The sequence below is a fragment of the Pediculus humanus genome, genomic scaffold, assembly GCF_000006295.1.
Source record: "Pediculus humanus corporis 1103172108282 genomic scaffold, whole genome shotgun sequence".
Lineage (NCBI taxonomy): Eukaryota > Metazoa > Arthropoda > Insecta > Psocodea > Pediculidae > Pediculus > Pediculus humanus.
Genome location: NW_002987851.1, coordinates 161,694 through 177,739, shown reverse-complemented (window position 1 = coordinate 177,739; position 16,046 = coordinate 161,694). Strand labels below are relative to the sequence as shown.

The 16,046-nt window shown below is 28.6% G+C and overlaps 4 protein-coding genes across 4 annotated transcripts; 2 read left to right on the top strand and 2 right to left on the bottom strand.

Annotated features, from left to right (window-relative positions):
* Positions 1–1,038: 1,038 nt before the first annotated feature.
* On the bottom strand, positions 1,039–5,920 carry Phum_PHUM517340 (uncharacterized protein; the record flags this gene model as incomplete). Its single annotated transcript, XM_002431214.1, has 15 exons — positions 1,039–1,167; positions 1,289–1,452; positions 1,522–1,681; positions 1,792–1,980; positions 2,141–2,359; positions 2,454–2,659; positions 3,002–3,614; positions 3,700–3,874; positions 3,950–4,071; positions 4,151–4,450; positions 4,516–4,635; positions 4,720–5,100; positions 5,192–5,262; positions 5,332–5,599; positions 5,747–5,920. 15 exons carry the CDS (start codon positions 5,918–5,920, stop codon positions 1,039–1,041), a joined length of 3,291 nt encoding a protein of 1,096 aa, XP_002431259.1.
* Positions 5,921–6,680: 760 nt separating this feature from the next.
* On the top strand, positions 6,681–7,394 carry Phum_PHUM517330 (uncharacterized protein; the record flags this gene model as incomplete). Its single annotated transcript, XM_002431213.1, has 2 exons — positions 6,681–6,765; positions 6,808–7,394. 2 exons carry the CDS (start codon positions 6,681–6,683, stop codon positions 7,392–7,394), a joined length of 672 nt encoding a protein of 223 aa, XP_002431258.1.
* Positions 7,395–7,724: 330 nt separating this feature from the next.
* On the bottom strand, positions 7,725–9,945 carry Phum_PHUM517320 (2-oxoisovalerate dehydrogenase, alpha subunit, putative; the record flags this gene model as incomplete). Its single annotated transcript, XM_002431212.1, has 7 exons — positions 7,725–7,806; positions 7,906–8,000; positions 8,084–8,255; positions 8,329–8,532; positions 8,601–9,103; positions 9,188–9,379; positions 9,913–9,945. 7 exons carry the CDS (start codon positions 9,943–9,945, stop codon positions 7,725–7,727), a joined length of 1,281 nt encoding a protein of 426 aa, XP_002431257.1.
* Positions 9,946–11,190: 1,245 nt separating this feature from the next.
* On the top strand, positions 11,191–13,763 carry Phum_PHUM517310 (glutamic acid-rich protein precursor, putative; the record flags this gene model as incomplete). Its single annotated transcript, XM_002431211.1, has 6 exons — positions 11,191–12,065; positions 12,142–12,311; positions 12,699–12,866; positions 12,968–13,188; positions 13,307–13,468; positions 13,572–13,763. 6 exons carry the CDS (start codon positions 11,191–11,193, stop codon positions 13,761–13,763), a joined length of 1,788 nt encoding a protein of 595 aa, XP_002431256.1.
* Between the last annotated feature and the right edge of the window lie 2,283 nt (positions 13,764–16,046).

Here is a 16,046-nt window from a genome sequence, read left to right as displayed (position 1 = left end):
TTTCTAATTTTTTTTTAAATATTTCAGACTTTTAATTGAAAAAACATTTTTTTTCTTTGTTAAATCCTATTGTGAATTTTTTTTTAACCGTTATATTCGAACGTCATTTCATTATAAACTTTTACAATAATAATAATAATAATAAAACACATAAAATATTATTTACAAAAATCATTATTAATATTATTATTTTAAAAAAAAAAATAAAATAAAAAAATGTCGAAAATTTTTTTTTTTTTTCACACGGCATCACACGGCCGGATAAAAACGATTAAAAATAATTAATTAATTAAATTTTTTAAAAAATAAATAATAATAATAATAATATTAATAATAATGATAATGATAATGATAAAATCGCATTTCACGTCATTTCCTTTAACGTTTTTTTTTTGTTTAAAAAATATCACAGGATTTTATTTAAAAAAAAAAAAAATTTTTTCCTTCTCTTTCTTCTCCTTCTTTTTCTTTTTTTTGTTGATTAAAATTTAAAAATAATAATAATAATAATAAATAATTATTACGCGTTCGATTTAAATTAATTAATTTTTTAATTGCGATAATGATAATAATAATAATAATAATTTATGCTTTTCACGGTCGTGAATTGTTTTATTGTTTTTGCACGCGATTTTTAACGGATTTCCGAAAACAAAAAAAAATTTTCTTTTTTTTTTTCTCTTTCCTGCACGATTTTATAATACTGATTAAAAAAAAAAAAAAAAAAAAAAAATGTTTTGAATTCCTCCTCCTCCTCCCCCATCTCCCGCCCCCGCTGTCCCACCCCCTACGGTTATATAAAGATAAAATAATTGAAACTTTTTCGTTTTAGTGTTGAAGATGCTACGAATTGATCGATCGACGTGAGTGCGTGTGTGCGCGTGTGCGTGTATATCATACTGGGTAACTCATAATAATTCAATGACCCTCGACGATTAGCCCACAACATTATTTTAAAAAAGAGATGAAAAAGAAGAAGATGGAGAAGAGAGAGAGAGAGAGAGAGAGAGAGAAAACCTTTACGGTGAGAAATCTTATTTAGATAAGACGGGATTGTTTGAGATAAGTCAGCAGAAGATTGAAGGTGAAATGATACTGAGCAACGTTTTGAACCATAAGCATTCTTTGATGACGAAGAAGTGCGACAACCCTCGGCACGTCCACCTCCTGAATAATAAACAAAAAATAATGATTATTTTGTTTTATTTTTTTTTTTTGTCTCACTCGCACTTATCATTATCGAGCGTGTGTCTTTCTTTGTCTCTTCACCTGAATGCTCATGATTTACCTGATTATGATCGAGAGTGTAAAGTACCAGATCGCATAAAATGGTAACTCCCGTTCTTCCCACTCCGTCGCTACAGTGAACCAATACGGGAGGATTCCTGTTGTGACCCGCAGGTACGTCTTCGATCGTGTGCAAACGAACGGAATTTAATTCCTCTAAGAAACCTTAAATAAATAATTAAATTTAAACAATTTTTTTTCATTTTTACAGGTTTAAAAAAAAAAGAATTTTACCTAAGAAATGAGATGGACTAGAGGGACACCCTTGATCTCCCCAATCTGTGTACTGGAGATGCCAAATCGATCGACTTCGTCTCGCCGTCGTGTGTTGCACCCTTAGACGACTCGTCAAACAATGACCAGTTTCTTGTGAAAATTCTTTCCAAATTTGATACTGACAAAAAGAAAAAAAAAAAAAGAAGAAGACGTCATTAGAACCACGGCATTTTACACCTCGTCTTCAAGTGTTTTAATAATAATAATGATGATGATGATGATGAATACCTCGCCGAGTTGTAAGCAATGATCCGATGATGCGGGAAGGTAAGTGAAACAATCTTCTTCTTCTTTAGATGTTAGCCTCACAACAAGGTAAGCATCAACTTCCCAAACTGCTTGCCAAAACGTATCAACCGTGCTTGATAAGGGACCTTGAGCGGCCACGTAAAACCTTTGACTGTTTCCGACTGTGGCCTAATAAAAAAAAAACCATTGTTAACGTTCGTTTTCATTATTATTATTATTATTATTATTATTTAATTGTGTAATCGCAAGAGTCAATCGGGTCAAGGTTTGTTAATATATATATATATATATAAAACGTGCAACCAGCAGAGTAGTGACACCCACATACCGTGATATGAGAAGCATTGATGTATCCCATTTTATTATCCTTCGTAGGCGTTAGTCGAACTCTATTTTCTTCGTAGGGTAAAACATCCTTGAATCTGTTTTTATCCACGTTGTCGGGATGAAGAGCCGTGATGAAATCGGGATTCCTTTTCATTTTGGGAATTTTATCAAATTCGTAAAATATTTGCGGATCCGATAATTTTTTCTCGAGGCACTGACACTGTTTTCAAACAATCAAACGTGACGTGTAAATAATTAATCATAAAAATACAAAAATGATAAAACAAAAAACCATTTCCTTAATGGCGTCTTACCAAAGTTTCCTTTGACGCCGTCGGAATAATGGGTAACCAACGGAGTCCCGTGCTCCACCTGTAGGGTTGTTCCCTGCTCGCGTTATTCTCGTTTTTATTTCTCGATTTTTGCAAAGTGTTGCTTTTTCCTTTTCCTAAAATCCCTCCCCATCTTTTCCATGATTTTCCCTTACTCGAAGTCGTTTCGGTACTCGTCGTGGATTTTTCTACGATCAAAATCAATCGTTTTTTTTTTTTTATTTTCACAACAAATTTTTGAACTAAAATTAAATTTTTAATAAAAATTTAAATCAATACAACTATATACGTTTGCCAACAGCACTTCTCGCTCTTTTTTTTTTTAACGTAAATTTTTTTTTTTTTTTCCTTCTGTCGTTTCTCCCTCACTCGTATCCCGACACACGTTTGATTTACATTTTTATTATGAACCACATTATATAGCAAGATATCAATTGAAAAGATATGTTATTATTATTATTATTATTTTTTTTTCTGTGATTGCATTTTAAAATATCTATAAAAAAAAAAAAAAAAAAAAGTTCACTCACCTGTAGAATACAATGAAATGTCAGTTTTATTCAAATCAGAATTTGTGTTTGTACTGTTTGTTGAAGAATTCAATAGAATCGTATTTGTCTGGTTTGTTGTTGTTGTTGTTGTTGTTTGTGATAAATTTAAATTATTTTTTTGCTTAACATCATTATTTTCTGATTGATTATCTTTAATAATGATTTTTCCATTTGTTGTTTGATGTTGTTGTTGAAGCGTCGGTAATTGTTGCATTTGCTGTTGCTGCTGCTGCTGCTGCGTTTGTTGTAATTTTTGTTGTTGTCCCTGATCCTTATCCGTTATTATTTCGGGAGCTGACTGTATACTTGACGTTCTACTTCTTAATTCTGAATCTTCTCTCCACGGGAGTGGAATATTTTCATAAATCGGTTCCGTGTTTTCCTTAAGAGTTTTCGCGGTGATTCGATACGCAGCGACAGGATTGGGAGAAATTCCTTTTTGATACATCAAAGTCGGTCCTTCTATATTGGCAAGATTAGTGTAAGTCCTGTGAGCTTCCGAATTCGGATGTAGTTGTTCCAGATAAGGATGACTAAAATTTCTGGCAGACAACGTCCTGGAAGAGACTAAATCCGGACTTGAACCGCTGACCTATAATAAAAAATACATGGTTACTATATAAAAATTCTTGGAAACGTTTTGTAAAAAAAAAAAAATGAATTATTTAATTTATTACCTGAGGTTTATTGAAAGCCATTCGAAGAGGTCCAAATGTTTGTGAGGCAAGATCCGGTGTACTATTACTATTTGGCCTAGCTAATGGATCTCTATAAGGTGGAGGTGCTTTGTACAATTGAAGCAATTGAAATCCAGCCAATAACCGAGATTCCAAATTATCTAAATCTGGCGTACTAATGAGAAAAAAATTTAAAATAATAAAATTTTATTATTATTAGAAATAATAAAAATAAAATTAATTATCTAACCTGTAAGTATGAATAGTCATTCCAGGAGGTCCATGATTGGCCTTGACCATTCTTTGTTGATCGTCATCAACATACATTCTTTTTACCTGAGTGACATCTGGATAACAATATCCACCCACATTCTAAGAAAGCAAATTTAGTATAAATGAAAGTTGCTCGATTAAAACTAATTTTGGGTAAAGTAAAAAATTTAAATTTTACCTCGTGAATGTGAGTCTGATGTATTTCAGGTTGGCTACTGTATAATAAGCCAACTTGAGGATTCGATCTTGATATGTTTGCTGCTTGCCTAATGTATTTGTGCTGTATGGCAGTTTCATAGTCAGGAGCAGGACGATAAGATGGCAATAATGATCTCAATCTGTCAGCATCAGGCTGAGAACTTAAGTCTAAATAAGATGTTGACTGTGCTCTTTGACCTACACCCGGTGTCAGGCTACTGCTTCTAAACATGTGATCATTTCTACCTAAATCATTTAAACTGTCTACAAGTCTTGATTCCTAAAAAAATTTTTTTATTAATTTGCTATTAAATTATTATCAATAAAATAATAATTAATACTAACTGCTGTTTGTTTAAAAAGATTATTGAACTGAACATGATCGTTTGAAGTTTGTAAAGGATTCCTTTCAGGCCTATTAATGGCATTCTCTGAACTTTGGTCGTTTTGCATACAAAATGTGTGCTGAAATAAACATATTTCCATCGTTTAAAATTATGAAATAAAGAAAATTTTGTCAGTCACTTTAATTAACACTAAATATTAAACCTGAAGAACACAAAGTTTCCAAACATATTTGGCAAGTTCCGGATCACCAAATTCAAATTGAACATTATCTTCGGGACATTGGCATTCAATTATAAACTGTTTTTTGTGATTTATCACGTTAGATATGTCTTTCCATTGATAAAATTTTGTGCATGTATTATTTTCCTGTCCAACAATTATACCATTTAATGATACTCCTACCAATGCGGGATTTCTTTGTTCATCTCTGGCAAGGAAAGTTTCTTGACCATATCCATCTAATTGTTTTGCAACTAATATGTAACGTTCTTTTGCTACTCCCTGAGGAAGACCAGCCAAACCAGCATGTTGTTGAACTACAGCTTCATACAAATCCAAATGATGAGCATGTTCTATTATGTGCTGTATAAATCGAAAATTCAAATTGAAAAAAAAAAAAAAAACAGCAGAGTTTCATTTTAAAAAAAAAAACTTTTTTTTTATAATTACTCACTTGAGGAAAAACTACAAAATCTTTTAAATATTCTGCCGTGTGTCTTTCATGATCGTGATTCCCAAATTCAGCTACAAATAAAATTTCAGGTATGGTAAAATGTAAATTACACAAATGAATTTATCCCATTAAATATTTACCCTGCATGGCAAATGTAGCCAGTAAAACGGCTTCTTCAACTCTACATTGAATTCTACCTTCGATAACATCTTTTTTAATTTGTAAAAAATAATGATATCTAGTTGTTTCATCTTGTATCAATGAAACATTATTAACATAATACATAACTCTTAAATATAAACTTTGATCTCGCCCATATTTATCTAGCTGTCTTTTTAACGGTCTGTCCATTTCTACCCATTTACATATTCCATGTCTGGATGTGTAACACAATCCAAAAAATTCATGCTAAAAAAAAAATAAATAATTATTGAAAACTCTCAATGAAAACTACTTTGTTTGTTTTTTTAAGCATTCAAATATAATTTAGATTAATAATAATAATAATAATAGTAGGCTATGATACAAATAGCGATAACAATAGCATTGTTGTACCTGTTGTAAACCAAGTCTCTGACAAACGTATTCCATACATTCCGATCCCAAACTTTCAGCTGATAAGGAACATTCAATAGTTGTTCCATCGAGTAATTCGACACAAATAACAAAGAGAGATTTAGATATAACATTGTAATGTCTACTTTTTTTCAAATGTAACTTAAACGGCATATTATAACTAAGATAACTAAGATCAAACAATAAGATCGGATTGTTTTTTTTTTTTAACAAACAATTATAACTTAAAAAATTTCATCTATAACTAATAACTATTGAAGCGAAGCACTGTGTAAAACTAACTAAAAATAATTATATTTTAACCGTTGTGGGCAATGCCTACAACACATTCCAATACAATTTTAGGTGACATGACAACAAAAGGTGCAGCATTAAAACTAAACTACTATTATTTTCATTCTACCTATGTTTACCTTAATGAAAAACCATTCATTTAATATTATATTTATTTTTCATTCAAAAACATTATAATGATTCATTTTTTCTACGTAGTCTCATGGAAATAAGCGGAAACGAGTTCCAAGTAACGCTTTTTAATATAAAAAGAATTTCGCGTAAAAAATTAAATAATTAATTAGTGTAAAAAAAAAAAAAAAACTGGAAATTAATTGATATACATATAAATAAAACACTAAGGTATTTTTAACATTAACAAGTTTTACAGTGTTTTTTTTTCTTTTTACAATTAAGTGAATTCACTACGTTAAACGTTATATGTAAAAAAAAAAAAAATTAATACTCAACAAATTAAATGAAAAATTTATTTTGATGTTAAGAAATTAGAATACAAAAGTTATTTTTGCTTAATTAGCAAATTGTAATGTCTATAAAATAAAAGTGTAAAGTGAGTAGTTAAGATTTTTCTGAGAAAATAGTTAACCTAACTTGGTAATACAATATGTTTCAGGTAACAATGGAATCAGATGAGAATATAAATAATGATGCTGTAGATGATGTAGATGAGACAGAAAATAATGAAATTAAATCTAAAATATCAAGTATGTCTTTTGAAGAAATACAAAAATTAAAAGATAAATTAGGTTCTAAAATTTATAATGAAGCAATTTTTGGTAAAAAACAAATTCCCGGTTCTAAATTTAAAAGAGAAAATAAAAATAGACCGAGAGAAGTCTCATCTAAAATAAAACCTAAATTTCAAAGGTCAAAACTAAATAAACAAAATATTGACCCAAGATTTAGTTCACTTTATGGTACTTTTAGTAAAAAACATTTCGATAATGCATACGGGTTTTTAAATACAATTAGGAAAAATGAAGAAAAAACGCTGAAAAAATTATTGAAAAGAGAAAAAAATCCTAATGAAATTAAAAAGATAAAATTTTTATTGCAAAGAATGAAAAATCAAGATTTAGAACAGGAAAAATTAAATAAAAAATTAGAAAGGAGAGAAAAAGAAAGAGAAGAACAAATAAAAGCATTGGAAAGTGGTATAAAACCACATTTTAAAACAAAATACGAGAAAAAAATTGTCGATTTAGTTGATAAATATGCAACATTGAAAAAATCGGGGAAAGTTCAAAAATACATTGAGAAAAAACAAAAGAAAGAAAGTATAAAAGAAAAGAAAAAATTGAGATATTTTGATGTGAAAATAAATGATGACTAATTTGCATAATAATAAGACAAATTTATATTAAAAATATATAATATATATATTTATAATCAGCCATTTATACACTGTCACCATTAAAAAAATAAAATTTAATATTTTTTATAAATATTTTTTTTTTACATAACATTCATTCTTTTCTATTTAATGAGCACTTACTGGAAGACCTTGTTGCATTAGGAATGTCAAGGCAGCACTCCTCCAAAGTATTTAATTTTGGAGGTTAACTTTGTGATAATTAATATTATTACATGATTATTTGTTTTTTTTTTTTTTTTATCTAATTAAAATAATGTACAAAATAATTTTACTACAAAATCAAATGTATTAACTTTGATTTCTATAATCTTTCATCGGATAGTGTTCTCCATAATTTTTCAAATGTTCCTCCATTTCATGCATTTGTTTTCTAAAATATAAAAACAATTTAAATTGTAATCTTTTGAGTAAATAATAAAATTAAAAAAGAGTTTGAAAGTAAAAAAATTGTAATCGTAAATAGTCTTACTGTATGTGTTTTGGCATATCGTGGTATACATCATAGAATAATTCTTTCCATGCTGGTTTTTTTTTCTTTTCTGCTGCATTAAATGATTTTAGGATCTGAAATTTTTTTTTTAAATAGTTAATGAAAAGTTTTTTGATTGGTGGTCAGTTTAAAAACTTGAAAAAAAAAAAAAACTTACTTTTTTTCTTGCATCGCTTCTCCATTCTTTTTCCATGTCTTCATTCCACCAGCCTCTGAATTCCAAAAAGTTTCTAAATCTGTTAATTGGATGATTATGAGAATTCCATTCTTTAACTTCATCCATAGATCGATATGTACTGCTGTCATCTGATGTAGAATGGTGACCAATTCTACCATAAGAAAGATAAAATGTAAAAAATTTGTTTTTTTTAAAAATTAAATTGTGAAATTTTTTCAACATACCTGTATGTCATAGCTTCAATTAATACTGGCTTATTTTCCGAGATGGCAAGATCTCGAGCTTTCCTGGTGGAATGTAACACAGCCAAAAGATCATTTCCATCAACTCTTATTGATGGTATTCCATATCCAAGACCTCTACCAGCAATACCATCACCCCTGTATTGTTCATAACAAGGAGTTGAAATGGCATAACAATTATTTCGACTAAAAATAAAAATATTAAAATCAATTCTCCAAAAATACACCTTTAAATATTAAAAGATTAAACATACCAAAAAAATATAACAGGACAGTCTAAAGTGGCTGCAAAATTAAATGCAGCATGAGCATCCCCCTCACTGGCAGCACCCTCCCCAAAATAAGTTATAACACAGCGATTCTGTTTAGATATTTTAAATTGGTAAGCAGCTCCTACGGCTTGTGGTAATTGAGTTCCCAAAGGAGATGATATTGTCACAAAATTTAGCTTTTTCGAGCCATAATGAACAGGCATTTGCCTTCCTTTGCCCTCATCTAATTCATTACCATAACATTGATTCATAAACATATCCAGGTCATATCCCCTGTACAACAAGACCCCTGCTTCCCTATATTGAGCAAATATTAAATCTTCAGGTTCTAAAGCACCAGCACTCCCTATTTGGCAAGCTTCTTCTCCAAAATTTGTCATATAAAATGAAATTCTTCCTTGCCTTTGACTCTCGTATAAAATTTGATCCATGACATTAAGTGTCAGCATATCTTTATACATTTTTTCCAAATGTTCTTTGTTGACCTAAAAGGTAACAGACAACATTTAAAAAATTTATTTTTATTTATTTATTTCTTTTTTCAAAATGTTTATTTCAGTGATAATAACCAAATAATTAACTTCAGGGTTCAGAATTTCTGTTCCACAATCGCTTAGTACTCTGTATGTTGGCATTGGAGATTCATATTGAGTACTAAATAGTAATTTTTCGGTTGTTGGCCTATTAGCAGTAAGGTACGACGTACTACCTGCTGCCTCAGGAACAGCTGTTGAATATTTTGGTCCATTTACATGAATTTTCTAAAAATATCAAAATAGTTTAAACTATAAAATACCGGTAAATAATTGTTACGAAAGACTTATGTAATAAATCATGTGCAAGCTAAGACGTTTGTTTTTTGAAAAAATTTTTAAATTTACGAATTAGAAAAAAAAAAAAAAAATTAATAAATATTTAATTACAATAAATTTATTTTCATTTAAATCATACCTTAAATTTTTTCGAAACGGAAACAAGTGATTGGAATGACACAGAAAACCTTTTGCACAGTAATTTGGACATTTTATAATATCATTATAAATTTTAAAAAAAACAACTTATTATCACACTGATAATCAAATTAAAATTGACAAGAATCTTGTGACTTCAATTGCAAACAACTAACAATTATTTTTAGAAAAAAAAACTGTTTAATAAAATTTTTTTTCGCGTAAATAAATCAACAAAAAATTAATATTAATAAATAAGGGGGGGAAAAAAAACTTTTTGATTAAATAGAAATATTAAAAACTGGAATGAAATTTAAAAAATTTTTACTGTCTGAACAACATACAATATGGCGACTCTTGCGCATGCCAGTCGCCATTTGTTGTCATTCACCCACAGAATTGTGGGAATGTTAAAGACGCCATGAAATTTTTTGTTTGAGTTGAAGTATGGCATAAATGATAATAAGATTTGATGATTTAGTCGGTCAGTCGAGAATAGTTTTGTTGATAAAAAAGACTTTTTTTTATTAATAAAAAAGGTGGTGAAATAAATAAAATCATAAAATCGCAGTAAAAGAGATTTTTCGGACGCTGCTCCTCGGACGATCAACTTAGCGGATTTGTCCAGCTAACGTATGTGTCACTTTAAGTTGGCATCCAAACACTTTTTAAATAATAATTTTGTTTTGATTAAGTTTTTAATTAAATTATCTATTTTAAATTAAAATTAAGGTGTTGTTTTATTGTGTTGAATTAAAAAAAAATGTTTACGGTGATATGAAAATTGCGGTTGCGTCTGTGGGTCTGCGTCGGAATTTTATTAAATCTGAATGAGGCTTCTGAGCATAAGAAGTAATTGATTATTTCTGAATATGATTTTTTTTTTTTTGACATCTCATTGATGTATTGATATAAATTTTTTTTTCTTTTTTTCTTTTTCTTTTTTTTTTATTTTTATTCTTTTTTTTTTTTTTTACGTATATTAAATGAATTAACATTTGGTTAAAAAAAATATTTCCGACTGCAGCTGCACGCGCACATAATTGTTTTTAGGTAATCCACATTTATTTGTTTAGTGATCTATTAAGAAAAAACGATCCGAAAAAAACACTAATAAAAATTTGTATTATTATCACTTTTTTTTTATTATTATCATTATTATTATAACTAAAACGGAGGATCCAACCCGTGTATATCTTTTCTTGTTATATAATTTAAATTTAATTGATTTTTTTTTTTTTTTTTTTTCTTTTAATTCCGTTTTTAAATTGCTTTTATTTATTTTTATAGCCTGAGGAATGATAATGCCAGTCATTAAAAGAAAAGCATTATTATCCCCCTTTTTACGTAGAAAATTTGCACTTTTTAATTAGTGTAATATAATAATAATAATAATTATTATAATTTTTTTTTTTTTAAATATCAGTATATAATAATTTTGTTTGATAGTGAATTAAGAATTTAATACTTCCATGTGCATTAATTAAGATTTTGAGTTTTTTTTTTTTTTGTTTCATTACGATTGTAATTGTAGTTTTTTTCTTAGTTTAAGTTGATAATAATATTATTAGTTGTGTTTATTTATTCAATTATCGAAAACTTTTTATTATTTTAGAAATAGTATGATGAGTGTTCCTGCCATAAACACACTGCCCTCTTCAGGAAATCAGTCCTCGAAATTAAATACAAATTCGACAAGTGGTAGCACACCAGTTCCATCGATAGGAGTTTCTGTCAATCCGAAAATAGCTGTCATTCCACCAACACCAATACACACATCTCCAAACAAATCTCCAATAAATGTGAATCATTCATCAGTGGCATTGAGTTTAATTTATGAAAATAAAGTTGTCGGTACACAAGGACAATCATCAATAACCAAATCTCCGACAGAAAAAACAAACGAATCACCTGTTGTAAAGCCCACATCGAATGGCGTCGACGACTTGAAACTACTTACTCTGAATGAAGAAACTCAATCTTCGAGTGTTCCTAGTAGTAAAACGGAGGAAGATTCAAATCCTCAAAATGTTTTAAATCACGTGGATGATAGAATTTCTCTCACGTCGTGTGAACTTTCCGTTGATAATGATGAACTTTCACAAACGTCATTTTCTCAGTTAGAAACTTTGACGGCGGAAAAGGTTGAACAAAGCTTAAGTCAAATTTTTTCAAAGGATGATGATTATTCGGAGTCAAATTCAAATTTGGAAACGCAGCGTTCGACGGAAGAATCGGTGAATGACGTCACATCCGAGAACGCTGAAACCGTATCGGATGTATCGTCGGCGACAAAGAGAAAAAGAGAACAAACGACGCCTGAGAAAAAATCCAACGAGCCTGAACCGGAACCAGAAAAGAAAACGAGAAGGATCAGGTCACAAGTTTTGCCCTATCAGAGTCCATTGCCAGAGCTTGCTACATTTATAAATAAATCATTAAAAGAAAAAGATTCTGCGCCAAAAAGCAGTGAAGAAAAGCTCATAGTTTTTTACAGGTATGAATTTTATACCTTATTTTTCATAGTTTTATTATAACAATCAGTCTGTATCGATTTTCTTCTTTAATTTCAGAAATGAGTTTTTGGCTGTAAGAAATGCCGAGGGTGGATTTTACTTGTGCCAAACACTGCAAAATGTCTACCGTTCTTCTCATCGGATTCGAATAAGGTGGTTGTCACAGGAGAAAGAAAAGAGTAACGAAGATGGAGATATATACACTCCTGATTTTTATGACCTCACAGGTACTTTTTATTTTATTTTTTTTTCGCGCTCTACGATTGAAGCATACTTTTTATTTATACTTTCATTTATTAAATACTATTTATGTTACATTAAGCGTTTTGTTTTCAGAAAAAGAAAGAAAAAAAAAAAAAAAAAAAAAGATCCTTACCTTGAGATCCTAGTTCATGATAAGAAGATTATCAAATCACATTTAATATTCCTGTGAGAGAAAAGTTATCTGATTTCATTTTGAAACCTTTCTGGCCATTCCATTTGTTTGACCATGAATGTACCTGAATTTTTCTTTTTCTTTTTCTCTTTTTTTTTTTTCTTGTATTTTATTATGTTATTTCATAACGTTTTGGTTTTTATTCGACGGTTTTTTTTATTTATTTATCGTTTTCCAGATTTCGAATGTATTCTAACAACGGTTGCTCTTAATAAACAAGATAAAAACATGTACAAATTACGTAAGGTAGAATTAGAGCGCATTGAAAATATATTAAAAAGAGCATTAGATGTAGAAAAGGGAGTGACAGAAAAGCCTTCAATAACGGAAGAACATCCGGATGGAAGTGAGAATTCCTTTTTTTTCTGTTAAATCGAATAGAAATTGAATGAAATGGTTTTTTTTTTTTCCTGTAATTTAACAAGTTATTTTGCTTTCGTTCTGTAGTCGATTTGTCTCTCTACAAAGATGAAAAACAATTACAAAAGCCTAAAAGAGGAACGAAAAGAACCTCTAGTTCACCGTCCAGGAGGAGTCCTAAACAAGCTAAAAAGGATGAATCCGGAGAAAGTGAAAAATCACAGAAAAAGGGAAAAGGAAAGAGTAAAAGTAAAGCGATTGGGAAAAAGGTTACAAAATCCGCAACGGATAAAAACAAAAGCAAAAAGGTTTGATTTGAATTTTTAATTTTTTAATTTTTTTTTTTTTTGGGGGGGGGGAGTCAGTCGCATGATGTATAACATTTTTTTTTTTTTTTTTTTTTTTTTGGAAATTTTTCACACGCAGAAAAGTGGTGGAAAAACAGAATCAAAGTCTTCTAAAGTTGTGGACCAGTTAAAAATTTCACCGCCAAACGAAAAGGCTCGAGTCGTGGCAAAAGTACTACGAAAGGTCGACATTGTTTCGTCAAAGGACGCATTATCGACGAAAAAACAGGGGAAAACAAAGGTTCGAATTAAAATTATTGTCGTGTTTATATGTATGTGACACACAGGAAGTAAAAAAAAAAAAAGACAGAATGATTTTATTTTTCTTTTTTCTTTTCGAACAGGGAAAGAAACCGCAGAAAGTAAACAAAGTCGTTGCGAAAAAAAAAACGGGGAAACCGACGTTGAAAAAGGCAAACGCGAAAGATGCGTCGGGAAAAGGAGAATCGACAACAACGTCGTCGCAAACGGACAAGAAACAAAATGTTAAAAACAAACAAAATGCAAATAATAATTCAAAGAACAAGAAAAATTAAATGAAATAAATCATCGGAGGTTTTTTTTTTTTTTTTTACATGTATAGACAAAAAAAAAAAAAAAAGGAAAAAGTTGTTGTTGAAAGAAAAAAAACGGTTTATATATATATATATATATATATAATTTCCGTCAAAAAGAAAAACGGAAAAGCGGAAAAACAAAAAACAAAACAAAAAGAAAAAAAAATTGTAATATTTTCTGTATTCATTATGTATTTGCTTGCTCCACTTTGTTTTCTCTGTCGTCAATACTATTTTTTTTTTTTTTTTTATTTACGTTCATTACAAATTTTTTTTTTTTTTTTAGTATTATTATTATTATTATTATTATTATTATTATTATTATTATTATTATTATTATTATTGTAGTGAATAAAATGAGGAAAAATTTTCTTTATATAAATAAAAAAAAAAAAATATCACTCGAACACAAATGAATGAATGAATGATGAATGAATGATTTTTAATTTAAATTCTCGCATGGTATTTTTTATTATTATTATTATTATTATTATTATTTTTTCTTATACATTTTTTTTGTAATGTACAACGAACAATGTCGTTATTTAATTAATTGTTATAGCGCACGCGCGGTAAAAAAAAAAAAAAAAGGAAAAAAAGGAAAACGAAAAATTAAATTAAAAATTTTATTTGTTATTTACGCGCGGTGGTAATTGATGATGATAATAATAATAATAATAATTAAAATGTATTTGTTGTCTCGCGTTTGATTAAAAAGGAAAGAGAAAAGAAAAGAAAAAATATTGGGAAAGAAAAGAAAGAGAAAGAGAGACAGAGAGAGAGAGAGAGAGAAATTGTTTTATGTAAATAAAAATATATGTGTGTTTTATTAAAAAAAGAAATAAAATAAAAAAATAAGAAGTAAAAGAGAGAGAGAGAGTGGGAGTGAGTGAGAGAGAGAGAGGGAAAAAAAAATTATTATTATTATTATTATTATTATTATCGATAATGAATGAATTTATAAGTATATTATTAAAAAAATTATACTTTTTATTCATCCGTTTAATGTTGCATGTATAAATAAATAATGATCATCATCATCATCATCGTAAAAAAATTATTAATAATAATAATAATAATAATAATATTGAAAAATAAATAAAAAAATTAAAATAAAATAAAAATTGATAAAAAAAATTAATTTTTTTTTCTCCGAATTTTCCATTTTTTTTTGATAGAAAAAGAGAAATTTTTACCCCCCCCCCCCCCCCCCAAAAAAAAAAAAAAAATTAAAAATTAAAAAAAAAGTTTGTGTATCGCCGTGGTGCCATTTTTTGAAAATAATCTGTCGTTATTTTTTTTTATAAATATAAAAAAATTATAAATAAATAAATACATATATATTTAAAAATGGTAATTTGTAAATGTAAATAATTTAAAAAAAAAAAAAAAAACGATTGATTTATTATTATTATTATTATTATTATTATTGATCAGCCTCCGATTAGTAAAAAAATAAAAAAATAAAAAATTTATCATTATTATTATTTTTTTTTTTTGTTGAAGTTGAATGGATAATAATAATAATAATATTATTATTGTTGTTTTCAAATGGATTATCCTCGATTAAAATAGTAAGCAAAGAAGTAATAATAATAATAATAATAATAATAATAATATAAGATATTTATGTACATTATTTATCTATTAATTAATAAATACGTAAATTTTTTTTTCTTTTTTTTTTGATTTTGATTTCAATGTTCCGTTTCGAAATGGATTAATTTTTTTTTACGACGATGTCGTTTTTCACACGCGCACGCACCCCCACTCGCCACCTCCCCCTCGTCTCCCCCTTCTCGCCCGCCCCCCCCCCCCGTATTAGTTTTCCAACGCGCGAAATTTATTTGGTATCGATAAATAAATAATTTATTTTGTTATTTCATTGAGGAAATCCGTATCGTTATTTTCGTAACTTTAAGTAATAAATAACAACAAACAAACAAACAAACGAACAAACGCATGGAACGATTGCACGAGAGATTGAATGAATCGATTGATAAGAAAACAAGGAACGAATGTTTTCACTGATAAAAAAAAAAAAAAATAATGTTTTCATTTTGTTGAATTTCAAGGTCAAGTGACGTTCACACGCACGTGCACACACACGTAATTTTTTCTCTTCACTTTCTCTCTTTTCTTTTGCGTCGAGATTTTTCGCATATACGAATGACCACGTGTTTATTTCCTTGTTTGTTCGTTTGTTTGTTTGTTTGTTGCGTACGAAAAAAATTTTTTTATTTTATTTTTTGCATTTTTATT